Below are 24,210 nucleotides of genomic sequence, written 5' to 3'. Positions count from 1 at the left end.
CACCAGTGGAGGAGTTCACATCTAAAATCATGAACTAACATAGATCAAAAAAACAACTACTTATTGCTAGCGATATTTTTTTTCCCAGTCCGTATCTCGGGGATAGTGCGCCGTCAGTCGGGGGAATGATTAACATCTCCGCACATCATAAATTTGTAAGACGACTCATGAATAATATTCCCCTTTGCCTTCAGAGATGCCACCAATAATGTGTATAGTAGTATTTCTAAGCTGGAAATACTAAACCTCAAATATTAATCTATTATAAAGTATTTATATAGCTAAATAGGAATTCTTTTCTCAACCTCTTGCAGAAGCGGCCACAAATTTCCGCAGTTTCATTATCAAATTTATGTCCAAGGTCAAACCTCTTCCATCGTTTTCGCAATGTTATACAAAACATATGCCATTGTCGGCGCAACCGGCTCGCAGGTGCATATTTACCTATCTACCAAGAAGCTTGTGGAAGAAATGGCTAATTATTAGTAGGGTGGTGCCATTATAAGACATATAGCAAAAGAATACCCTGAAACAGCCATTCGTGCTATCACTAGATCCCCGGAAAAGCCCAATGCCTTAGCATTAGCAAATTGGGACCCCAGGTAGAAATATTTCGAGCAGACCTCGACGACAAGCCCTCTTTGGTCTCGGCATTTCGAGGTGCCGATGTGGTCTACCTTGTGACTGATTACTGGAACATTCAATCCAATCCTGAAATGCCCAACTTGAACACGGAGCTCATGAACGGTATTACAGCAATTGAGGCTGCTGCTGAAACTGAGAGTCTAAAGCACTTTATTTTTGGTACTTTGCCACACATACCGACCCAGCTGGCAAACATGCCGTGGAAGAACATATACCACTTCCGCAAGCGATCCAAATTCTGCTACCGGTCTACACCACCGAACCTCTGTCCCTGTAATAGATACAAAGGCGGCCCTGAACAGTTACGTCATGGCTAAACCGGATCTTTGGAACAAGACTACTCTTATCTTCACGCCGATATATTTCGAAAACTTTTTAGCAGCCGAGCAGCCCTTCTACCCCCTCTTGGGCGGTCCTATAATAGTAAGAATCACTATCAATCTTATCCACTATGCTTGGAAGAGTGTTTGACTCTAATACTGATATGTGACAGGCTGAGACCGAAAATGGGGTGGCTTACATCTCTACTTATCCCCAGGATGGAACGAAGAATCATCCATTGTTTTCGGTAAACGACTTGGGGAAAGTAGTAGCCGAAATATTCAAACACCCTGGTAATTACTTTAAAAGGCTAGTATCAGCAGTGAGCGAAATCTTGGATGCTCAAGATCTCGTTGGAATCTGGGGAGACGGTTAGTAAACAACTTTCGTTTTTTACAATAGCCATTGTGAGAGGGCACTAACTTTTCATAGCCGTCGGAATCAAATCCGGCGTCAAAACGGTCTCTTTTGAGGACTATGTCGATGTCGCGTTGACGCTCAGAGTGCCCCGATACATGGCCGTCGAGGTGTTTGAGCAGATGCAGTGTTTCCACGCATTGCAGCCAGAAGCTGCAGTCAATGTACATGATGTTGAAAGGGTAGATATACGCAAGGATAGTGTTTGGTAATATGTTGATTCTATTCCGAAAACTAATGTGTATTGTTGCCGACCAGATTGTGAAAATGACGGGGTGGGAGGAGTGGGTTAAGCAGCAAGATTGGAAGCCATTTTTTGCGCACCAAGAGAAGCTACGTCGCAATTAGTGTCATGTATTCGGCGTCAAATGTCGAGCTCATGGAAGATGGAGAATCAAATAGCTTCGCCTACTCAATACAATCAGAACTGTATCACATTGAACAATGACAAATAGTTCCTCATTCATAATATCTCAACTACAGACGCGACAATAGCGGGGTTAATTCGGCTCTCAGAATAGCCAATACCGTCTCCCAAACAGATTGATTCATTGACAAGTCGCCGCACAAGTTCCTCAGTACTGACCACGAGTGTGGATAATGTGGAATGGCTTCCACCCCCTCCCAAATCAACGCACATCTTCAGCTGGTGGCGGTCAAAATGCACCATGCCTTTTCTTAGCAGGTATGCTTCTACTGCCTCTGCGTCGATAAAATCCTCGATATGTGCTCCAGTGGAAGCCATTTCTTTCCGTAGCTGGACGCCAAGATTATGTATATAGTCGAGATCAAAATACTGGTCGGATTGGCGTTTTGGTGCGATGCTTGTTGTTGGAGAATCACTTCCCTTTCTTTGTTCTAATTATGGCTATCCTCGTCATCCATAGCTATAGCTTGAAGACTTATTGAGGTTACGCGTAGCATCGTTGCAATGTTGCTTATTCGAAAACTATACGCATGGGCATATGCCATCCTACTGCTCCCCAAGTCGTTTGAATCGCTTAGTTGCTTCTGCCGTAGAAACCGATGGCTCTCGAGAAGTGTTGAGCGAAACAAAATTTTCCCAAATGGCAAGCTAGGGTCATTCAAGAGCGCATCGCCCCAATAGTCGATAGCAACGACAGATAGCACTCTGGGCAAGCCAAACTGAATCATAAATGAAGACTGAGGGGCCGTGAGTGCGGCATTAGAAGGCGTATTCTCCAGGGGTGCGCTGATTCGTTGAGGAGAGGTCTTATCAGCTTCCACTGAATTTTGTGGCTGCTGAGATTCGGGCTTGATATGCTCGTAAGTGAGTGGCGCGAAGCATTGAGATTCGGATAATTCCAAATGAGCAATTTTAGAAAGAGCAGAGAAAGTCCGCAGAATATATTGAAACGATCTTGCAACATTTTTGTAGCTACATGTACTGAAGATATCTGAATCAAGAAGCACAGCACCAAATGCGTCAAACGACGTGCCAAGTTGCTCTATGATATCCTCAAGCAAGTTAATTTTAGACTGCATGTCAGATATGAGGTGAGACCGGCGCTGTCTCATCCTCGATTGCGCTACTCTCGCATTCTTCCTTCGGCGCTTTTCATCTTGTTACTATAATACGTTCAGGGCACCGGTTAATACTTGAGCTTACCTCCGCCTGGAGGTCACTGCATTATGCTCGAGGTCGACCACGCATTGCTTGATGCGACAGCAATTGCTTGTCTTGTGATCAACAATAATTTTGGATTTGGGCTGGGTACTATGATTCACTCTGCTTCTATTTTTGTTAAGAAGCAGCAAATCTAGTAGATGTACTTTACCAACCTCCGAGTCGTTAGATAAAGTACAGCGCGGCTCTAGTACTAGGTATACATGTAGATTTGTAATGTAGCCCTGCGATTATGTACTCCGTAGAGCAGCAGAAGACAGAATATGAGTCTATATTCTCATATACTTGGCATTACATCTCAATCTCCACAATAGTCCCTATCATCTATACCGTAACAAGCAATGTCAATATAAATGCATGACAAGCGAGCAACGATTCTCGTACTTCCTCTCCCAGTTTGTATATGCTGATTAGGTGGGTACTTGAATATTAGTGAGGTTCCCCATCATGCCGGGCCCGTGAATAATGCTTCCGATCGGTTCTTACAAATTCAACTGACAGAGAGCTAAATATTGTAGTACTTTATGATAGTAGTATCTCTATGCACTATTACAACTTTATATCTTCGGCGGTAGATCGTAGCTAACTGACCTTGGGGAGTTGGGTGCTTGGTCTACACTCTCGCCTATTTGACTTTGCATGAGACTTCACGCTGAAGGCCATACGTGCTTTTTCCGTCTACTCGAAATTGTTTTACCAATCTCATGTGAATATAACTATATATACCAATTTTACCATCTACCTAGGTACCTAGATCAACTGAAAAGTGTTTGATTAGATTACATGTACTTGTATTCCATGTAAAGCTTCTGTGCAGTATTTCGGCGGTAGCGTCTCTGCCAGCTTGCGCAGAGTTAGCCGGCATTCAGCCGAGCCAGCCGCAAACGCCTCCAGATCTAATCCGCTGTTAGCTCATTGCGAGCTACACGTTACGAGCCCATTCCAGTACCAATTCTATCCTCGAATTGCAACTTTTCGCCCTCGCCTCTGGTCTTATCCAATACCTAGACGCACATTATCACCAGCAACTGCTGCCAAGTTCCATTCGTTACTTCGGTATCAGCGACAACAACGGCGCATCAAGATGGGCAAAAAGAAGCGCGGCCATCCCGATGTCGAGGAAATCCTCTCCCGACCGTGGTGCTACTACTGTGCGTGTGCAATTCAAGCTGCTTCATCTCGTTTACTGTAGCTAACTGTTTAATATCTGCAGGCGAACGTGATTTCGAAGATCTGAAGCTCCTCATCTCTCACCAAAAGGCCAAGCACTTCAAATGCGACCGATGTGGCCGGCGATTGAATACCGCGGGTGGTACGTCTCCAGACGCGCAAAGTTCCTAAATGGAGCCTCGTTCATCCCAATAGATGGAAAGCCGAAGAAAACGCTTGCTAACCATCATTATACTCACAGGTCTCTCCGTCCACTTGAACCAGGTTCACAAAGAGACGCTCAGTCAAGTTGAGAATGCGCTGCCCAACAGGCAGGGGCTCGAGGTCGAAATTTTTGGCATGGAGGGTATTCCACAGGAGGTTCTCGAGCAGCACCGAAACCGAATCATTCAGAATTTCTACCAGGCACAGGAAGACCGCAGAATTGCGACCGGAAATCCGCCGCCTGGCCAATCCAAGAACCCAAGAAAGAAGATCAAGATTGAGACGGCAGAGGAACTACTCAAGAGATTTGCTGAGTACCGCGTTCAACGAAAAGCGGCGGCGGCAAACGGTGGCGTCATGGAAGGTGTCGTACAGACAAGCACTTCATTCCCTCAGCAGGGATTCAATCAGCCCGGTTTTCCTGGACAGCAGCCGCATGGACAGGCTCCCTACAACTTTTCGACAGACTCTCTTCCTGCACGACCTTCAGCAAATCTGGTCGGCGCACCAGGCTTGCCCCAGCGACCCACACAGCCCGGCTTCTGGAACGGCTCAGCTCAAGCGGCTGCTTCTGGCGATGAAATTGATCAGCTGATTCGCATGGCCGAAGCTGGCGTTAAGCCACAGAAGAAGCCGGAAGATGGCGACGAGGCAGGCGAGGGCAAGAGCAAGAAGGACAAGGACAAGAAGGGCCGGATGATTTACGACGATGCGGAGTTCAGTCCCGAGGAGAAGATGGCGGCTTTACCACGCTACGCCTACACACCGCCAGTGGGAGCTTAGTCCCTACTTAGAAAAGCTACAAAGTATCGCCACTCAGGACGGGGGGAAGTACAGCTCACTCTTGGTGGAGAATAGGCTCGCAAATTGCAGCGCTCGTTTATATATGATGGTTGATCTTACTTTCACAAGGATAGGCGTCAGGGACTGTGTATAATACAGAGGGTTTTTCATTGCTACAACGGATACGATGCACCGGTAGGCAGATCTGGCGTGGGGAAACTGAGATATATCCCATGCCACAATGATAATACTATAAATTTTGGACGAACTCGCATTCAGATGGATAAATCATTTGAGTCGATATGGGGACTCTGCACTAGCGAATCACGCCTATAAGATGATGCTACTGAGACATTTCATCAGTGACGTACCTATGCACAGAACGAAACACTCATCCGTGCTGTACTGTGCGTCTCTAATTCTACCTCTTTGCATCCATATACTCTGAAGATACCACAACTACGATACTTGTATCTCAAGTGTGCTGGTCTTGGAGCAATTGATAGGCTAAAAGATGAAAAGGCGGAATATCATTCATAGCCATTATGTTACTTGTCATTTCTTGGCAGGCACTATTGTCCTTTTGTCCTACATCTTGAGCATGCTCCCTCTCCCCTTGTGCTGATCAAATTCAAATATGCTGCAAAGGACCTGACCGCTCTTCTCAATGCCCAACCGTTGGTCTGTCTGATGCTCTGATACTACTCTGTAGGTGGTTAAATCTGCCACGAATCTCATCAAGTTTATAGGGTAGCAGGGCACTAATTGCTAGCAGCGATACCTCGTATGCTCTGAAGTGGAAACTCTGTGCCTAAATGTGGCTACACTGTGGGCCTAGCACAGCGCTAGATGTTGTCACGGCAACGCCAACACCTTTTCACTCCCTACCGGGGTCAACAAAGCGTCGCTTGCCAGCTAGGCCTGCATATTCGTACTCCATACTGGCTGGACCGACCTGTTCAGCTTCCACTAGGACATGAACTGGTTGGCCTATTCGCTCTCTCCGTTTTGCTTTATATGCCTGCAGCATTGTGTTTGTGTGAACTTCTATTAGATATCTCCTACTACTAACCCGTTAAGCTGATCTCGAAGCGTGGCCGCCTGGGGCTGGTTTTTGTTTTTTCTCTATATTTTTTCGAGTCTCAGCGCTGCCGGCCCCTCTCCCCTCCCTGGTCACCGATTATCTGGATCTCGAAGCGACTTGACCGGGTATCGAGCGCACTGACGGTCAATTGAAATCTGGAACTCTTTCAAGTCGAATCCTTTGCACACAGCAGAACACATCAACGTTAAGCTAGCTGGAATAGAGGCCAACCTGGGAAACAGTAAATCATGGACGACTCAGACGCTGGACAGTCGTCCATTACAGTTGCCAGTTCGTGCATGAACCGATCCATTCCTGTGCTTAGCTAACCCAATGTTTCAGTCCGAGTGCGGCCCTTTACTATCCGAGAAGCAGCTCAACTGTATGCCAACTCCATCAACCAACCCTAGCCTTGTGCTTTGCGTGCGACCGAATGGATGCTGACGGGCGTGAATTCAAGGCAGCGGAATGATGATGGCACTATATTCCTGGGCGACGGTTCTTTTGCTTCGGCACCGACTCCCAAGCTTCACCAGCGAGGCATCAGAAACGTTATGAAGGTTATCGATGATCGTTGCCTGTATGTATATTTCCACATGTTTAGACTACGTCGCCAAGCTGCGTACATATCTCCATCAGTTGACTGACTTTCTCTTCTGCCATAGAATCTTCGATCCACCAGAAGACAGCCCTGTCCAGAAATTCTCCCGAACCGTCATCCCGACCACGAAAAAAGTTAAAGATCAAGTGTTTGCCTTTGATCGAGTCTTTGATGACATGACAACGCAGGCCGAGGTCTATGAGGGGACCACCCGACCCTTGCTCGACAGCGTACTGGATGGATACAATGCAACCGTCTTTGCCTATGGTGCCACTGGCTGCGGCAAGACGCATACAATTACTGGCACGGCACAGCATCCTGGCATTATCTTCTTGACAATGCAGGAATTGTTCGAGAAGATCGACGAGCGCAGTCAAGAGAGGCAGACCGAGTTGACTCTGAGCTACCTGGAGATTTACAACGAAACGATTCGCGATTTGCTGGTGCCGGGCGGGAGCAAGGTCGGCTTGGCTCTTCGCGAGGACAGCAACCAAGCGGTCGCCGTGCCTGGATTGACCAGCCATCGTCCCCGAGATGTCCAAGAAGTCATGGATATGATTATCCAAGGAAACGAATACCGAACTGTATCGCCAACCGAAGCAAACGCAACGTCCTCACGATCACACGCCGTGCTGCAGATTAACATTGCGCAAAAAGACAGAAATGCTGATGTCAACGAGCCCCACACAATGGCGACTCTGAGTATCATCGATTTAGCTGGTTCTGAACGTGCTTCTGTCACCAAAAATCGTGGCGAGCGCCTTACGGAGGGCGCCAACATCAACAAATCGCTTCTTGCCCTTGGAGGTTGCATCAACGCTCTCTGTGACAAGCGAGGAAAGATGCACGTCCCATACCGCAACAGTAAGCTCACTCGACTCCTCAAATTCTCCTTGGGCGGTAACTGCAAGACCGTCATGATTGTCTGTGTATCGCCATCAAGCGCCCACTACGATGAAACCCACAACACCTTGCGATATGCGAACCGGGCCAAGAATATCCAAACCAAGGTCACTCGCAATGTTTTCAATGTCAACCGCCACGTGAAAGACTTCTTGATCAAAATTGACGAGCAAATGGCCCTGATTAATGAGCTAAGGGCACAACAGAGAGATTCCGAGAAGGTTAATTTTGCAAAATTCCGAAAGCAGTATGAAAGACGAGACACTATTGCGCGAGAGGCCACTCAGAGACTTCGAGCCGCATTTGATAATGCAAGCGCTGAGCGCCAAGAGCGGGTTGCCGCCATGAGAAAGGTGAAGCACTTTGAGAGGCGCATCAGCCTGCTGTCTGCGTGGATTGCCGCCTTCGACACTGTCGCCAATCGGAAGGAGGGCGAAGAGGAGATGCCGCAAGGACTCAAAACTATCCGAAGGACTGCTGAAGGAATCCTGCTTGAGCTGGAAAACAGCAGATATCATAGCCATCAAAAGTTGGAAAAGTCGTCATGGGAACGCCATCTCGATACGGCCTTGGCTCATGGCATCAGACAACTTGAACAGGCTGAGGGTGCCGACACCGGCGAAATGGATACTCTGACGCGCGAAGCTGAGCTTCTAAAAGCCAACTTCAACCTCGAGGCCTACCAAGAGGTTTTGGAACAAGAGAAGGTGGGAGATGCCGCGATGATGCAAGTTGTTCTCATAGCCCAGTTCGAAATGATGTCCTCTCTTTCTTCTGTTGCATCAATGGATGAAGAGAGCGCTGTGGAGCATGCCAAAGACGTCATTTCTCGCTTACTCCAAGATGGACTCACAGCTGCATCCCAGGTGGTCAAACCTGATGGCAACTTGCCTGTTGTACCTGATGCCCTTCCACCAAGAAGGACCCTGAGGAAGAGGAAATCTTTATCAGCCTATAGGACTCTTGCACCACCGGCTATTGTGGCTGTACAAAACGAACATGTGTTTGCGAGTCCCATGAAGTCATCGCCGAGACGGCGTAAGGCCCTCGGCATGCCGAAGAAGGGAGTTAGCTTCACGCCCGTCAAGCGAACCACCAAGAGTCGAGGAGTCAGATGGAGGGACGACGAGTCGGAAGAAGGAACACTGGAAGACTTTGAGAAGACGCCGCAGAAGCTATTCAGCTCCCCTCCCTCTGCGCAGCCGTCACCAGCCGCTAAGAGCAAGATTCCGTCGCCACCGTCACAGTTCAACAGCGCAACTAAGGATGATGCTTCGAATAACGACACGAACCCAAACATGTCCGATGCGCCGAGTATACCGATCGCCAAACCCGGTAGATTTCAGGCCGGATTCCTTTCCAGGGGCAAGCGGCTGTCAGCTGAAGGCAGCGGGCTGCCTGTATCGTCATCTCCTCCGGCTTTAAGCATGCATATGCGTTCATCAAGCTCTCCAGACGTAGAGAGGACGTCCCCTCTGAGATCCCTCGAAATCCCAAAGCCAGAGAATGGGTCACCGCTATCCTATAGTAAGGTGCCGCGACTCAGTCCTCAATACCATCAGCTGCAGACGGTCATGGATGAGAACAACCCCCCGAACGCTTCTGGCTCCGACTCAGAGTCAGGGACGATTGACATGCGCAAACTCCGCAGCGCCATTGCTTCAAAGAAACCTCGGAGGATCGCCATTATGGCCCCAACTTCGGCCCCTATTGCCAAGCGGGTATCTTCGATTGGCTCTGCTTCCGGCGACAGGCCAGCGCCGCGGCCTGCCATGCCAGTCTTGGCCAGTGCTACAAACGGCATCTCGCGCCATCGAAGGGGAAGTCTGGAGCTTCGAAAGAGCCCGCCGCTGATGTGCGCGCCATCAGAACTAATATCAGATAACCTCACTGCAGGCCAAGCAAGACGGATGAACATGGGGGGCAACATGCGACTTGAGAATCTGGGTGCGATCCAGCGTGATAAATCCAGCTTGGAACCGCCTCGCCGCGTCACTTATAGTGTTGGAGCGAACGCTGCCGCTGCAGGCGTAACTTCACACCGAAGGCTGGATAGCCGAGGAGGTATGCCGATAAGATAAAGGTCTGACTACTCGCATCGGCTACCTACCTTGCTTTTGTTTTACATTACCATTACTTCTACCGTTATACTATTCCGGCTTCTTATACTAATTTCGTCGGAGTGTACTTTGTACTTGCCGTCTTTTCACATCATAGAGCAATAGATAGGTGCCAGGGTTTGTTTTTGCTTCCAAGTGTAAGATGAGATTTCAGGGTACCGGCGTCTCGGATACAATACGACCATGGATCGGCGTATGGGCTTGATTATTCTGTATGATTGCTGTATGCATACTTTTTAGAAACAGAGATGACTTCGAAATCTGACTTTTGGTTTGTATTTCGTTTGGTAGTCTCTTCTTTGCTAATAATGCCCCAATTGATGCGTGAAAGAGACGACGTGATTGGTAGTATTGACCTTGAAGATGGGCTCCATTGTGCTCGGCAATCGTCGCCTTAGAAGCCCGCGGTGCTGACTGGGGCATCGTTGCATTAATCATAATTCATAATGGCGTAACAAAGGAATTGGCGTATATAAAACCCTCACTCCCCTTTTCTATGACACATGGGATGTAAAACTGTGTTGGTTTTTTCCCGGTTTAGTCGCGTTCTAAGCCTAGGCAGTATGGGTAACACCATATTAATACGGTATAGAGCTACACGATTTGGCCATCTTGGCACAGTGTTTCCGCCGTTCTTCCATTCTTGCATTTTCACTAAAGATTTGCTGATATCCGCACATCCGTCATCCGGATTTCCGCCACTTTCTGCATGCACTGAGCCCTGTGTTGAAGTTTCGGGGAAATAACCAGTCAGTTCAATTGGCGAGCGCTGTTTCATTGGCCGCATATCCGCAGCGTCGCATTTCCTATTCTAAAGCCACCCATTGTTCTATATCCGGCTACCCTTTCTTTTCGCGTGCTGCAAGGGGGAGGAGGAGGCCTATCAGATGGACGTCGACCATGCGCCTGGATCAGAGCCAGTTCGCTACATCCGCAGCCGCATTGCCAATGCGTGCGATGGATGTAAGACGCGCAAGGTGAAGTGCGATGGGAAGCTGCCGTGTGGATTCTGTGTTGCGAGGCAGAAGTCGCATACATGTCGCTATTCGCCGCAGAAGAGACGAAGACAGTCGCAGCACCAGAAGCTGCCAAAGTCACCTCCGTCATCTGTCCGAGAATCGCGGGATCGGTCGGCCAGGGGCGGCTCATCGGTGCGGTCACCATCGCCGATAGAGACGCCGGGATCGATAGCAGCTTCGAGGCGCGTGTCGTCAGTGGCTGGTCCTTCGTCTCCGGCAATGCGAAGTGAAAGGCAGCAGAGTCGACTGCTTTCGTCGTCGGCATCAGCGCTGCACCAGAGTCAGGAACCATCTGTAGCGGAAGACGAGACTGAAGTGCAGCGAGAGGCCCGGCTGCTGTGTGATGCCCATGGGAAGTTGACCTTTATTGGCGACTGTGCGCCGCTGTCCTTTTTCCAGTCAGTGCGAAGGCTTGTGACGAACAGAGTTGGTCAGAATGCCTTTGCGCCGCAGACGAGTCGATTCTCGGTCCTGGAAAATGCGCCGGCACGACAAACTAAGCGGTCCTTGAGAGACCCGAGAATACCGGAAGTTCGACCTGCTGATGTTACGCCGGCTGTATCAACATATTTGTCGACAACGGCCAGTTTGGTGGATTTGTTCGACAACTCGAAGCTATTGGATGACTTGATTATATGGGCAAACCTGGAGCACAAACCGGAAAACGTAACGACGATAATTCACTTTCTTGTTCTCGCTATTGGGCTGCAAGCGGATAACGATGCGCTGTCCCAGCAGTATTTTGAGTATGCTCGTGACTTGGCATACACCGATCTGAGCGACAGTCTTGGCGTCGAGACAGTCCAAGCATTCATCTTGGTTACGGTTTACATGCTGTGTTCGTGCCAAATCAATGGGGCCTTTCTCTTTTTTGGCATTGCTGCGAGAGCAGCATACTCAATTGGCCTGCACCGAACCGAGGTGAACGCTCGATTTGGGCTGGAGATTCATCGCCAGAGAGATCGCCTGTGGAAGAGCCTACGTGTGCTTGACCTCTTCCTTAGCAGCTCTATGGGACGGCCACCTTCGACATCGGACGTGGACTGCACTGTTCCATACCGTGCAGTGGATGCTGATGGGAATGAAGTATTTGACTTACTCAATGCGTCTGTGCAGATCCTGGTCATACTGGAATGTATCATCTTGGAGATCTACTCGCGCAAAAAGATTTCCATGCGACTAACCGAGGGAATATCTCTCCAGCTGCGTGAATGGTCTGGACGATGGCTCAGCTCATTGAAAGATATGATTGCGCAACCCGCGGGGCGTAATGAAGCCCCGGTCACAGGAGCTTGTCAGGTGCTGTCGTCATACTACTACGCGGTAATGCTTGTGTCACGGCCATTTCTGATGTACGAGCTATTTCAGCGGCTTACGGATGGGTCTTCGGCATCGAATAGTAGGCCGGCATTGGCCTCGGGACGATCAAAGTTGGCGGATGCTTGCATTGATGCTGCGAGCTTGATGGTGGATCCCGTCCTAGACTTGATAGAAAGAGGCGTTCTGAAAGGGAAAGCCCCTTTACTTGTGTGAGTACTTGTACTGCAAATATTAGCCATCTTTTGCTCCGTAATTCTTAGACCATGATAGCTAACGACTGCAGAACGTGGCTTTTCGCTGCGTCGCTTGTTCTTGGTGTTGGTCTCCTTGGCGGGTTTAGTCGTATCCTAGAAAAGTACACGCGAATGTCTATACAGGCCATGGACCACCTTGCCCAAAACGATGCTCATGCGCGGCAATACTCCCTTATTGCTCAGTCGTTGCTCACAACGGCGCTGGAGCATCTGGAGAGACAGGACCTTCAGGATCGAATGCGCCGCACAGAAAACTCGAGTCATTTGTTCGGCCTAGTGGCACCAGATGCGAGATCGCCTCTAAATAAATCTCCGGCGCCGCTGAGGGATATCAGCCTCCATGCCAAGACTCCAGATATGGCAGCGACTAATAATAACAGCCGCGCCTCGTTGGATAGATCGGCCTTGCAGAGTCAGAGTTTAGCGAGTGGACCGTCTCCTCGGATAGGAGAGATGGATTCCATGTTCTTGGGTCTATCGGAGTCGATGCTGCATACGCCTGACACTACATATTGGGATGGGATTGTGGGTAACGACGACGACCCAAATTCTGCTCTAAATTTGTTTCCGCTGCTGGAGACGGGAGGAGGTATAGATTTGGCGCACTGGCTCTAACCATTGGGTTTGTTCGTTTCGTTTAGAAGGTATGATGTTTAAACTGGCATCATGTAAAAACGGGGATGCGGTGGAATGTTAGACGAGATAGCCGGGGTCTTTATCGAACCTGATTCATGACAGCTGGATGACTTTAGCTTCGTCTAATCTCCATTTTTTTTTAGAATAAAATAAGGCTACGGAAGGTGAAACAAAATAATGGGCATAGATAAGATGGTTTCCTAGGATGGAGATCTTTAAAACGTAAGCTAAAAATACATGCTATTTCGGGATACGATTACGGTCTGGCGTGACCATGATATAACCTAGTCGAGCTATTAAAATATGAAGGATAAGATGTCAAACGTTTCGTTTTTAATCAAGAACAAGACCACGGAATATCTTCAAAAGACAAACAATTAAGAAGCTCGGCTTAGTCCTTGTAAATCCTCCGCCATGGATTATAAAGCAGCAGGAGATTTATTGGGAGGAAACGTCGCATACATACGCTATTGCGTTCATACTGAGTGCTCGTAATAGGATAGTAGCACTAGTCGGCCCGGAATAGCTTCCACTATGCACCCCATAATTCTAGAAACGACAAGGCTCCTCAATTAGGTCCGTCTTGAATGCGGGGTTATGAGAAATTCTTTACGGTTAGTTTTGAGGACGGCGACATGACACGAAGAGGCTATTTTTGGTAGGGAAATGGGATCATATGGTCGATCCAAATATCTGTCGATCTGCTATTCATGGACCTACACAAGGCACAACCTCCTATTTGGATGGAGGAGCACTACTAGCCAGGATAAGTGCTGTTACTAGTCCGCACACACGTAATAACTCGGATTCCTACTCCATACTATTGTTTATTCTCGTCAATGGCATTGCCGGGAAATTCTATCCGGACACAGCGACATCAGCACTATTCCAGGCTTTGCGCCTCAATATTGTGGGGGATGAGCAAGGGTAGGACCGATAATCCCTGCTCCCAAACAAAGCCGCCAGCGAGTTCCCTCCTGCTGAAACAGGCAAAGTCGTTCAACGCGGACAGCAGAGAATTGTTCCTATAGATGGATTAACTGATCTTGGGTCCGGTAGCTTTTAGTCCTGTCATCAGATGGACGTGCTGCATGAGATCCAGGGACTCAGGAGTCAAGGTGCCTGGACAGCGTAGCATCGCTGACGGCATATATATGGGACTGGGGAGAGCTCTTTCTTTTGCTGAACCTCTTCTTGAAGGCTTGTATGGACAAATTGATTCTTTGTGTAATCTGGTAAAAAGAGAAAAACAGAGATAAAATTCATCATGGTGAAATACTCAGTTCCTGCGTCTATCCTGCTGTCGCAGTCATTGGCGGCGGCGGCCCTCTACGACTCGTATGTGAGCTTGTCATTCGAGCTGATTGGCTTCCCTACCTTTGCTGGTGAGTTGCATCTGCGTGATAATGATAATGTCTTTGAAGCATACATGGACTGACTCAAATATTTTTTCTTCTATAGGAACCAAGAGCCAGCCCAATGAATTCTCCCACAATCTGATGCAGAACTTGGCCGACCTCCAAGGTAGCGGAGTTGTCGTCCGAGTCGGTGGAAACTCTGGTGATCGTGCCATTTACGACTCTACCTTGACCACCTCCACAGCCAGCTCTTGCCCCAAGGCCGACCCTGGTGCATGGCAATGCATCGGAAAGAGCTTCTTCGAGTCCTATGGCGGATTCCCTGCCGGCACTCGTTACTCTCATCAGTTCAACATGGGCGCCTACAACTCGTCCGGATGGGCCACTCTGAAGTCGACAGTGCCTCTGGCTTGCAAGGCGCTTGAAGGCCAGCTTGAGTTTTGGGAGATTGGAAACGAGCCGGATCTGTACATTGGAAGCAGACGTCCCAGCACCTACAACGCCGCCAACTACGCCGCCGAGTGGGTGAACACCACGCAGCACTTTGAGAGCTATCTCAAGACCGCATGCCCCTCCTTGGCCGGCACCATCAAGTACATTGCTCCTTCTTTGAGCTCCCCCGGCGCCAAGTTGAAGATCAACGCCATCTTCCCCGACGAAGGCAGCAGCGCCACCTCAAAGATCCATCAGGTCTCTGTGCACAACTACATGAACGGCGCCACAAGCCCTGGTGTTACTCTGCAGAACACCCTCATGAGCCACACTGCGGTTGTCAACTCGATTACGAACCACGTCAACTACGCCAAGACCTCTACCATCAGCGCCGACTACATCATTGGCGAGCACAACAGCTTGTACGGCGGTGGTGCCTCTGGCCTCTCTGACGTCTTTGGAGCTGCTCTCTGGGCCATGGAGTTCTCCCTCTATGCTGCCTCCACTGGTGTCATCAAGCGTATTCACTTCCACCAGTCTGTCGGCTCTCCTTATGCCGCCTGGGTTCCTTCAGGCACCCTCAACACCAATGCCCCGTACTACGGCAAGCTGGCCGCCAGTACCTTCTTGGCTAACTCTCGCACCATCGATGTCCAGACTCTTGCTTTGAACATGGATGCTGACAAGGATTCCGGATACGGAGCTTACATCAACGGCGAACTGAGCCGCGTTGCTGTTCTTAACTTGAGACAGTACAACTCTACCTCTGGTGCCCGTCCTAACCAGACCTACACTGTCCAGGTCGGCGCTGGAACTTCTTGGACATCTCAGCGTCTTACTGCACCTGGCGCCACCGACAAGTCTGGCATTACCTACAACGGCTTCTCCTTCGATGCCGATTCCTACGGTCTAGCCAAGCGTGTTACCAGCCAGGAGTCGGACAAGGTCATCCGGGCTGATAGCAACGGTAACATTACCTTTGTTGTTCAGAACTCTGAGGCTATTGTCCTGCTTAAGAAATAAAGATGATGTCTTTTTTCTTGTATAAAATTAATGGCGTGGGTTTGTTAGAAATGGAGATAGCAGGCCTGACGCAATCTGTATATATGAAATTTAAGAGAAATTAGCCTTGATATCGTTCACGATAATCTGCATACGATTTGAACATGATCTGTATTTTCACAATAAGTTCCTCGTGACATGATAAATTTACAAACTCTGCGATTTATTATTGAATCAACACTTGCTTCTCCTTCTTCAACCTCTCCACAAACTCCAACGGGACCTTCAATGTCTGCGCAACAATGTCCGGCGGGGTCAGCGCGAGCCACTGTGTAAGTGAAATATCGGCCACACGATCCGACTTGTATATCTCGATCCAGACGAGATCCTCCGTGTCTGAAGTGTTTTCGATGTAGTGCCCCGAGTTGTCGGGGAACGCTGCCGTGTCGCCGGCGCGGAAGTTGAAGGTGCGGGCGGCGGCATTGCCGATGAAGACGGTGGCTTGGGAGGTGCCTTTGTGGAAGTAGAGCCATTCCGCGGCCTCCATATATGTGCACATTAGTTTATGCTTTTTTTCTCTCCATATCATCGCAGAGTTCATAGTTCAAGGCACAGTAAGTAATGTTGTGGAACCTTTGAAGATACTCACGTTTGGATGCCAGTGCAACTCTCTTAAAGCACCGGGCTTTAACGTTATCAATGCAGCAGCAATCGTCGTACTAATTGGGAAATTGGTTGAATCGATCTTGTGAAGCTCGCCACCGGTTCCACCAATCTTCTCAGGAGCGTGCTGCAACGTTCGATAGACGAAAGAGCTATCGCCAGAGAGCGGAGGGGAAGCTCCTGTGACGTTGTGTGTGCTAATCGTCCCGTTGATAATGTAAGGATCGGCAGCAGGGATGGAATCGAAGACAGACTCGTCAACGCCAAAGTTCTTTGCAAGAATAGAGCGAGGGGTATGAGCAATCCAATCGTCGACGTGGAAAGTGGTGCTTGACCAGGTCAGCCTCTGATATGCTCATCAAACGATGTATACACGATGCGCCTCACCCAACCTTGTCAAAATCGGCCTCATCAAAAACCAGGAGAAATTCATTCTCATCGTCGAGTCCCTGTACTGAGTGTGCAACTCCCTTAGGGAAGTACCATATATCGCCGTACCCGAGTTCTGCAACCTCGTACCCGCCGTTTTCATTGACGGCCGATACAGTTACGTGACCGGAATAGACGAAGCCCCATTCAGCCTTTTCCCGAGTTAGATTGCTGTGAGAGGTCTGAGCCAAATGATGAAGCGTGAACTACTTACCACTCGATGCCAGTGCAACTCTCGAATAGCTCCCTTCTCCAAATGGAATTGAGCGCCTGCAACGTCTTGACTCGAGGGAAGATCGGTAACGACTTGCTCCCGAACCCAGCCGCCTTTCAAGATACGCGTCCTAGAGTCGGAAAAGCTCCATTTGAGATTTGGGACAACGCCGTTATCTGTGGACTGCTCGCCCAAATTGTTGGGATTTTGTAAATCCAGCTGATGGTTGGTGCCGCCTTACAGCTTCTGTTAGGACATCGATTCCTCGGAATAGAATAGGAACATACCTGAAAAAGGGCCACCCTTTCCATCTGGGCTAATGGGTTCTCCATCATCAAATCCGCCACTTCGTCCCTGGAGTCCAGGTGCTGCAGATGCGCCAACGAGGCACAGAGCCAAGGCAGACAGCAAAATAGCATTCATTTTTCGAGCTGGAGAAAATGAGAGACGAAGTGAGTGAGAAAATTGCCGGCTGGGAGTGCCATTGAAGAATATTTACATTCATAAGTGAGCAGGCTTATTAAATGCCAAGCATACAATTAACCTTGCACGTAAGCCTCTCTCCAATGCAACCCTACGCTTTCAGCTCTCACAATGGCGCAATGACCTGCATCGCGAAACATAAGCCGTCAATGGCTATCTTGGCTCCCTAGGATTAGCGCTAAAATGGCGGCATTATTGCAAAGATTCCGCTGCTGGTTGTACAGATTTGGGGGCTGGTATCAATTACTATTGGTCATATGGGAACCAATGGTAGTATTGTTAAAAATGTAGGGTCACAATATTGAAAGCTGAGTCGGAACACCTTGCATAAAAGGTCGCAGATAATATGACACCATTGCGCAGGATCATGATTTAAGTAGTAGTATATGCCGTGGCTTGAGACATATGACATATTGTGCTTGGAGGGATAAATAAAAGTCTTGATTGTATAACTTTATGTATGGATATTCAATAAATACATGTAGTCTAGGATAGAAACACTTTGCGCGCTGGGTTAACAGAAGAAAAAAAACTGCAATACTGCTTACATCGATCGCATTTGCTTCATATACCAATCCTATCATCTGAATTAGCGAATCTTTCCTCATCATCGAATCAAGGTGCAAACTGCTCTACTTACCGTCTCAGCTCCTCCGGCCATAATCTTAATGCCCAGTAGTTTTGGAAGCAGCAAATCCGGTGCCTTTCTGGCATATGCTTTTGCATCTTCACTCTTGACCTCCTTGTTGAAGATCAAGTTTTTGGGCAAGCTGGGGTTAAGCACGGCAGGTCGGCCAATGCCAACGATATCGCATGCGTCCTCTCGAAGTGCATTCTCCATTGCTTCGCGACTGCGAAAGCCGCCCGTTACCATTAATGGAACGCTTCTGAATCTACCACGGATCTCCTTTGCAAAATCAAGGAAGAAAGCCTCGCGAGACAGAGCGCTGGCTGACTTTGGACCTTGAATCATCTAGACGAAACTCGCATTAGAATTTTTTTCGGGCACCATAACCGCATAGAACATAGATATCTCGTAGAGATTTATAGAGACTTACCTCTGGGTCTTCATATGAGCCGCCACTGATCTCAAGGAAGTCGACGCCGGCGCCTGTGATCTCTTCCAGCTGCTCGATGCAAGCCGCAAGCTGCTCTTTGTTCCTGAAGTCTGCACTGTTCAACTTGATGCCGACGCAGAAGCTCTTAGGAACAGCCGCTCTCACAGCTTTGATGATATCGACAATGATCTTGGCTCGTGCCTTGGGCGATCCGCCAAACTCATCCTGGCGCTGGTTAGACGCAGGGTTTAAAAATTGCGACAACAGATAGCCGTGAGCCGCATGGAGCTCAACGCCTGCGAAGCCTGCCTCAGATGCCAGCTTGGCAGTCTCAACAAAACGAGCAATAACGTGCTGAATCTCCTCGACCGTCATCTCTCTCGGTGTGCCGAACATGAGTGCAGAGGCGATCTTCGCGGCAATTCCATCTCCCAAATGCAGTGGGATTGCACTGGGGGCAATCGACTTCTCAAAGTATCCCCTCTTGCCGTTACCTCCAGGGGTTTGTCGTCCAGGGTGGTTGATTTGCATGATAACAGGAGTGCCATTCTTGGAGCTCGACTTTGCCCATTTCTTCCACGAAGCGAGAGTCTTGTCCCTGTCGATGGTCTCGTCGGGGCTTATATCCCAGGTACTGCCAAGATATCTGACATCAACTTGAACATTGCCAGTAAGGACCGATCCCCATCCACCCTCTGCCCACGTTTCATACAACTTGAGCACACTTTCGCTGGGTAGATACTCCTTGTCTGCCCAGCTTTCAGCCATAGCGGCTTTGGAAAGCCGATTAGGGAGCGTGAGACCGCATGGGAGCGTGATTGGCTCTTGAATTTTGAGTTCGGAGACTGTCATGGTGGCTGACTTTGTTGGTTTACGCGGTGATGATGGTCAGCACTATGGTTATCGTGCCGGCGGATATAGCATATCGATACTATGAGATCTAAATCTCAGCTGCTAAAACGGAAATCCTTTATATATAAAATCTATTTTTGCCTCCTCCCCCTATTGCGCACATATATGAGTCGTGCCTCGGCCTAATCGGTGGCGCCGGGCTAGTCTGCGGATTTGCTTCAATACATTTAAACGGGGAGCGGAAGAAGGAAAAAATTTGGCTTACAAAGTATGAAGTTTGGAAAGCCGAGGCTGCAGTGGGTTAATGATTTGGTAGCCCCAGTTGCTGGAAATAACTGCCGGATGGGGCTGTTGTTATCGCGACCCAGAGCATGATCGCCAAAGTAAGGTAGCATTGGCGACATCTATAAGCGGAGACAAAAGATTTCTTCCTTTAGCAGTCAATGCCCCTGATACTATAGAGACTTTGCATAAGACGCTAGGAAAGGAAGACCAGCGCCAGGCAGCTCAGAGAAAACTGTATGCTATAGCGGGCTACCGCACATTACAAACTGTTCTAAAAGCTAAAAGGCTATAAGTTATTATAACTACTAAATTTCCATCTCTAGTATCTCGAGGGATTCAGGAAATGAAGCTGGACAATGTCTGTAGGCAGGGCTGTAAACCAGCTATACTAAAAACGAAGCTAATTTAGTTACTACGAAGTTGGTCGGTAATTTTTTTTACTGGATTTTTAGTGTCTAGTTTCATTACTCAGTTGCATAAAACGAAACTAGAAAAATAATTTTCAGTTCTGTGAGCAGGCGGAAGAAAACTAGCCGAAGAAAGCAGATTACACGCATTCTTCTGTCTTATTTCATTGGATGGGATGAAACTGGCTAGACGCCGTTTTTGGCTCCTGCATAGTCCACCTTGCGATATTCAGTTTGTGGGGTGATGGTTTGCGACATGTCAAATGGAGTAAGTATGTTCTATTTGGTCTAGTAAACTCGATTCAATTCCATAACATACCCAGTCAAGCCTTCGCATGAAAACCAAAAGAGATAGTTGATAATGCTTGGGTAATTTACTTTGCGGAGTTGCGGAATTCGGCACGTGGGAGCCATCGTAAGATGCAGCGGCTAAACAGCCATCGCTACGGCTACGGAGAATTCAATATGATGCTCGGCCTCCGCCTGCTAGATCGAAGATTTTCCCGTTAGTGGGGTTACACAGAACCCTCAATATTCGGCGTATCTCTGCCCCGATCTTGGTAATCGAGCCCATAGTGGAATCATTCGTTTCTAGCGTTGTTCAAAGCTAGAAATATATGGTACCCAATCTATCCGCTCTTCGAGAAAATTGTAGCTTAATCTTGGCTGCTGATAGAAATGGGCGGCTATCAAGTAGCACCTGGCGTAGGGAGCAGCCGTAAAAATGGACTCTGTGGGTGAGTGGTTTACAACAGTAAAATAAACGATGTCAGAATTTCTTAGCGTTTTCCATAGAGAAAACGATGCGATTAATCTTTCATTAGTAGACCCTGGTCAAGATATGTATTAATTTGAAGCTATTCGCAACACGATTTTACACAACAACAGCTTCGGTCATACAGTCGTTGTTTGGCCCTGAATTTTATAGTGCTGATGAAGCCTGGGCTGCCATTGATGCCGCTGCCCGGTCAAGCAAGGTATCTATAAGCCCGGCACGGAGATGAAACGGTCATATCAGCGGGCCCTACAATAACTTGACGATCGGGAAGATCCGTGGGCTGACAAGAACAAAGCCGAATTCGAATATCAAATGGACCAGGCGCGGACAGCGCTTGAGAAAGGAGCTGGGGAACCGGCCGAGGATTAGGCTTTTAAACAATATTAGAGGTGCCAAAAAACACTTTGATATTATAGAAACTAAATGCCCTCAATTGTTTGCAGCTAAATTCATACGTGGCCGCTGGCCTCGCTGTACTGCCACAGCGGGCTACAGGTCTCGCTGTACTACCACAACAGGCCACAGGGTCCGTTTTTATGGGTGCTACTTGCGCCGAGGGGTGCTTGATAAGCTGTGCCTGGAAATAAGGGTGGAAGTCTATGGGTATATTACACACCGAGAGCTTCGTCCTGAGCTTCGCCCAAGCCATCAGCAATAGGTGGGGTGAAATCCATCACAAAAATCCCTTCTAGCTTCGGCCTGAGTCATGAAATCCGCACGGAAATCTAGCGCCAATGTAGCGCCATTCCATCGCTTGGTTGGCCGAATCCTATTCTTATAGATTTGAGACGACCTGCTGTATCCGCTCTGATTTACGCAATGGATTAGTATGAATTATTTGCGATGCTTAGCTAAACACCGAACGATGCCGAATGTCCATGCCGGCTCAGTAGTTATAGATGTTTAGAGATATACTTCGTAATATTGTTTGTGACTCGATAGTGGGGTTCGGATTTATAATCCCTATAATGGCGCAATTGGTACTACTAACTCATTTGAGTAGTGCGTCAACTATCAGGAGATGGAGTTGAGGCTCAGAAGAACACTGATAAGAAGGCGGAGTCTCCCGTCTATTTACTCTATTTTCCTATTGCAGTGCCAAGCGAATTCATAAAAATTACCGTCAACATGTCAAAACTTTTCTCTCCTCTCAAGGTGGGCCGCGTCGAGCTCGCCCACCGAATTGCTATGGCGCCTATGACCCGGTACAGAGCCGACGATAACCATGTTCCTCTGCCTACAGTGAAGGAATACTATGCGCAGAGAGGGGCTGTTCCTGGCTCGCTGTCTATCACTGAGGCTACCTTCATTTCCCAGCAAGCTGGTGGCTATGCAAATGTTCCTGGAATCTACAATCAAGAGCAGATTGATGCTTGGAAAGAGATTGTTGATGCTGTTCACAAGCAAGGATCGTACATCTACCTCCAGCTATGGGCTTTGGGAAGATCCGCCAATGCGGAGGTTTTGAAGAAAGAGAGCAACTCAGATCTTGTTTCTGCCAGCGACGTACCAGAGTCTCCTGATGCTGCTGTTAAGCCAAGACCCCTAAGACATGAGGAGATTCTTCAGTACATCGAGGACTACACGCAGGCAGCTAAGAACGCTGTTGCTGCCGGATTTGATGGTGTAGAGATTCACGCCGCCAACGGCTACTTGCTCGAACAGTTCATCCAAGAGCTTACCAACAAGCGAACCGATCAATGGGGCGGCAGCATTGAGAACCGGGCACGCTTCGTGCTGGAGGTAACCAAGGCAGTTGTTGGAGCTATCGGCGCAGACCGGACTGGAATCCGATTCAGCCCATTTGCCGACTTTATGGGAGACATTACCTATGACCCGATTCCTCAATACGAGTACATTGCCGAGCAGCTGAAGCCTTACAAGCTGGCTTATGTACACTTGGTTGAGTCTCGCGAGAAGGGCAACGAAATCACCCCCGTCATCAAGGCCTATGCCAATACCAGCCCTGTTTTTGTAGCTGGAGGATTTGAGCTCGAGTCCAGCAAAAAGGCCGTTGACGAGGAGTACAAGGACTACGACATCGTTATTGCAATTGGTCGACCTTACACTTCCAACCCAGATCTGCCGTTCCGGTTTCAACAGGGAATTGCTCTGACGCCGTACCAAAGAGAGACGTTTTTTGCTGCCAAGCAAGACAAAGGCTTCCACGACTTTCCTTTCAGCGAACAGTTTACTGCACTCAAGGCACAAGCATAGATATCTAGCGTTGCATTATCAATCTTAATCCGTTAAAATAAAAGCACATGTTAGACAGGATTACTAATTCTATCAATGTGAAGGCCACTGCTATGGGAATAGTTTACATGTATTTCCATCTATAGTAAGCTCCTTGTTTCTGTGGGTCATAGCCGAGGATTATGATTTATTGGTCATAGGAAGTGGCTTAGTGACGATCGTGAGGCCTGGCACCTGTCAGAACCCAAAAATAGGCGAGCTGAAGGGCCCGTAGCCCCACTGGGTTTGGGGTGCATAAATGAAGCGAAAGAATAATGCGGAGATGATATTGTGTCATAGAAGAGGCTTCTAAGGCTGATCATGGTAGTTTTGTGTTGCCACAATGGTTGGTTAGCTGGGGTTTTTGGTATATAACTACCCCAGAGTCGGCACACGGGTGAATTGCAAAATATTTTTAAAGACTAAACGACGCGCATCTTCCACAGGTCGTTGCTCCAGGGCTCCAAATCTGTAGGAACATCCGGCCACTGGAAAGGCTTCGCCAGCTCGACAGTCATAATCTTCTGGGGCTGTGGTCGGTACCAGGAGCGAGAGCTGGTGCTTTACCACGTGATCAACATGCCTCTGTCAAATGATGAAGCCTTGCAAAAGATGCCTGAAAAGACAAACGAACAAAGTAACCGACAATTAGCTGCTCAAGCTGGACTCAAGTGGGGTAAAACTCCCAAGACAGATGAGCAGCCTTCGGAGTTACCAGACGATCATCCCGTCCACAAAATTCCACTCAAAGAGCAGGAGAAGATGAGGCAGAAGGGAATCAATCCTGTATTAAAAGCAGAGATGGATGAAGCAATGGGCAAAGGACAATCGGGAGGGAAATTTTGGAAGAAATACGGCATTACTAGTATGGGCCCGTGGATGGTATAAG

At 48.4% G+C, this 24,210-nt stretch overlaps 9 protein-coding genes across 9 annotated transcripts; 6 read left to right on the top strand and 3 right to left on the bottom strand.

The window, feature by feature from the left end:
* Positions 1-954: 954 nt before the first annotated feature.
* On the top strand, positions 955-1,797 carry GGI43DRAFT_426918 (uncharacterized protein; the record flags this gene model as incomplete). The annotated part of the gene is made up of 3 exons (XM_083208744.1): positions 955-1,068; positions 1,139-1,337; positions 1,399-1,797. The coding sequence occupies 3 exons, from the start codon at positions 955-957 to the stop codon at positions 1,593-1,595; spliced, it is 510 nt and encodes a 169-aa protein (XP_083065685.1). The 3' UTR covers positions 1,596-1,797.
* A 23-nt stretch (positions 1,798-1,820) lies between these two features.
* On the bottom strand, positions 1,821-3,474 carry GGI43DRAFT_389314 (uncharacterized protein). The gene is made up of 2 exons (XM_083204181.1): positions 3,014-3,474; positions 1,821-2,958 (listed from the first exon to the last, which is right to left on the bottom strand). The coding sequence occupies exon 2, from the start codon at positions 2,920-2,922 to the stop codon at positions 2,242-2,244; it is 681 nt and encodes a 226-aa protein (XP_083065684.1). The 5' UTR covers positions 2,923-2,958; positions 3,014-3,474; the 3' UTR covers positions 1,821-2,241.
* A 492-nt stretch (positions 3,475-3,966) lies between these two features.
* GGI43DRAFT_389313 (C2H2-type zinc finger protein) lies at positions 3,967-5,761 on the top strand. Its single transcript, XM_083204180.1, has 3 exons — positions 3,967-4,182; positions 4,245-4,343; positions 4,443-5,761. Exons 1-3 carry the CDS (start codon positions 4,116-4,118, stop codon positions 5,186-5,188), a joined length of 912 nt encoding a protein of 303 aa, XP_083065683.1. The 5' UTR covers positions 3,967-4,115; the 3' UTR covers positions 5,189-5,761.
* Positions 5,762-6,524: 763 nt separating this feature from the next.
* On the top strand, positions 6,525-9,952 carry GGI43DRAFT_1094 (P-loop containing nucleoside triphosphate hydrolase protein). The gene is made up of 2 exons (XM_083198889.1): positions 6,525-6,563; positions 6,615-9,952. Exon 2 carries the CDS (start codon positions 6,840-6,842, stop codon positions 9,855-9,857), a length of 3,018 nt encoding a protein of 1,005 aa, XP_083065682.1. The 5' UTR covers positions 6,525-6,563; positions 6,615-6,839; the 3' UTR covers positions 9,858-9,952.
* Positions 9,953-10,422: 470 nt separating this feature from the next.
* On the top strand, positions 10,423-13,378 carry GGI43DRAFT_389309 (uncharacterized protein). The gene is made up of 2 exons (XM_083204179.1): positions 10,423-12,444; positions 12,519-13,378. Exons 1-2 carry the CDS (start codon positions 10,784-10,786, stop codon positions 13,102-13,104), a joined length of 2,247 nt encoding a protein of 748 aa, XP_083065681.1. The 5' UTR covers positions 10,423-10,783; the 3' UTR covers positions 13,105-13,378.
* A 378-nt stretch (positions 13,379-13,756) lies between these two features.
* GGI43DRAFT_389307 (glycosyl hydrolase family 79 C-terminal domain-containing protein) lies at positions 13,757-16,097 on the top strand. Its single transcript, XM_083204178.1, has 2 exons — positions 13,757-14,510; positions 14,587-16,097. Exons 1-2 carry the CDS (start codon positions 14,393-14,395, stop codon positions 15,936-15,938), a joined length of 1,470 nt encoding a protein of 489 aa, XP_083065680.1. The 5' UTR covers positions 13,757-14,392; the 3' UTR covers positions 15,939-16,097.
* Positions 16,072-17,750, bottom strand: GGI43DRAFT_389305 (RmlC-like cupin domain-containing protein). Its single transcript, XM_083204177.1, has 5 exons — positions 17,511-17,750; positions 17,224-17,459; positions 16,968-17,161; positions 16,567-16,909; positions 16,072-16,458 (listed from the first exon to the last, which is right to left on the bottom strand). The coding sequence occupies exons 1-5, from the start codon at positions 17,644-17,646 to the stop codon at positions 16,144-16,146; spliced, it is 1,224 nt and encodes a 407-aa protein (XP_083065679.1). The 5' UTR covers positions 17,647-17,750; the 3' UTR covers positions 16,072-16,143.
* A 396-nt stretch (positions 17,751-18,146) lies between these two features.
* Positions 18,147-20,134, bottom strand: GGI43DRAFT_389303 (NADH:flavin oxidoreductase/NADH oxidase family protein). Its single transcript, XM_083204176.1, has 4 exons — positions 19,882-20,134; positions 18,765-19,695; positions 18,347-18,679; positions 18,147-18,283 (listed from the first exon to the last, which is right to left on the bottom strand). Exons 2-4 carry the CDS (start codon positions 19,614-19,616, stop codon positions 18,251-18,253), a joined length of 1,218 nt encoding a protein of 405 aa, XP_083065678.1. The 5' UTR covers positions 19,617-19,695; positions 19,882-20,134; the 3' UTR covers positions 18,147-18,250.
* Positions 20,135-21,974: 1,840 nt separating this feature from the next.
* On the top strand, positions 21,975-23,601 carry GGI43DRAFT_918 (alkene reductase). The gene has a single exon (XM_083210511.1). The coding sequence runs from the start codon at positions 22,215-22,217 to the stop codon at positions 23,301-23,303; it is 1,089 nt and encodes a 362-aa protein (XP_083065677.1). The 5' UTR covers positions 21,975-22,214; the 3' UTR covers positions 23,304-23,601.
* The last annotated feature ends 609 nt before the right edge of the window (positions 23,602-24,210 follow it).

The sequence above is a fragment of the Trichoderma evansii genome (assembly GCF_050947405.1).
Source record: "Trichoderma evansii strain SZMC 28006 chromosome Unknown GGI43scaffold_1, whole genome shotgun sequence".
NCBI lineage: Eukaryota > Fungi > Ascomycota > Sordariomycetes > Hypocreales > Hypocreaceae > Trichoderma > Trichoderma evansii.
The sequence above is the reverse complement of the archived record's forward strand: the minus strand, read 5'-3'. Positions and strand labels throughout refer to the sequence as shown.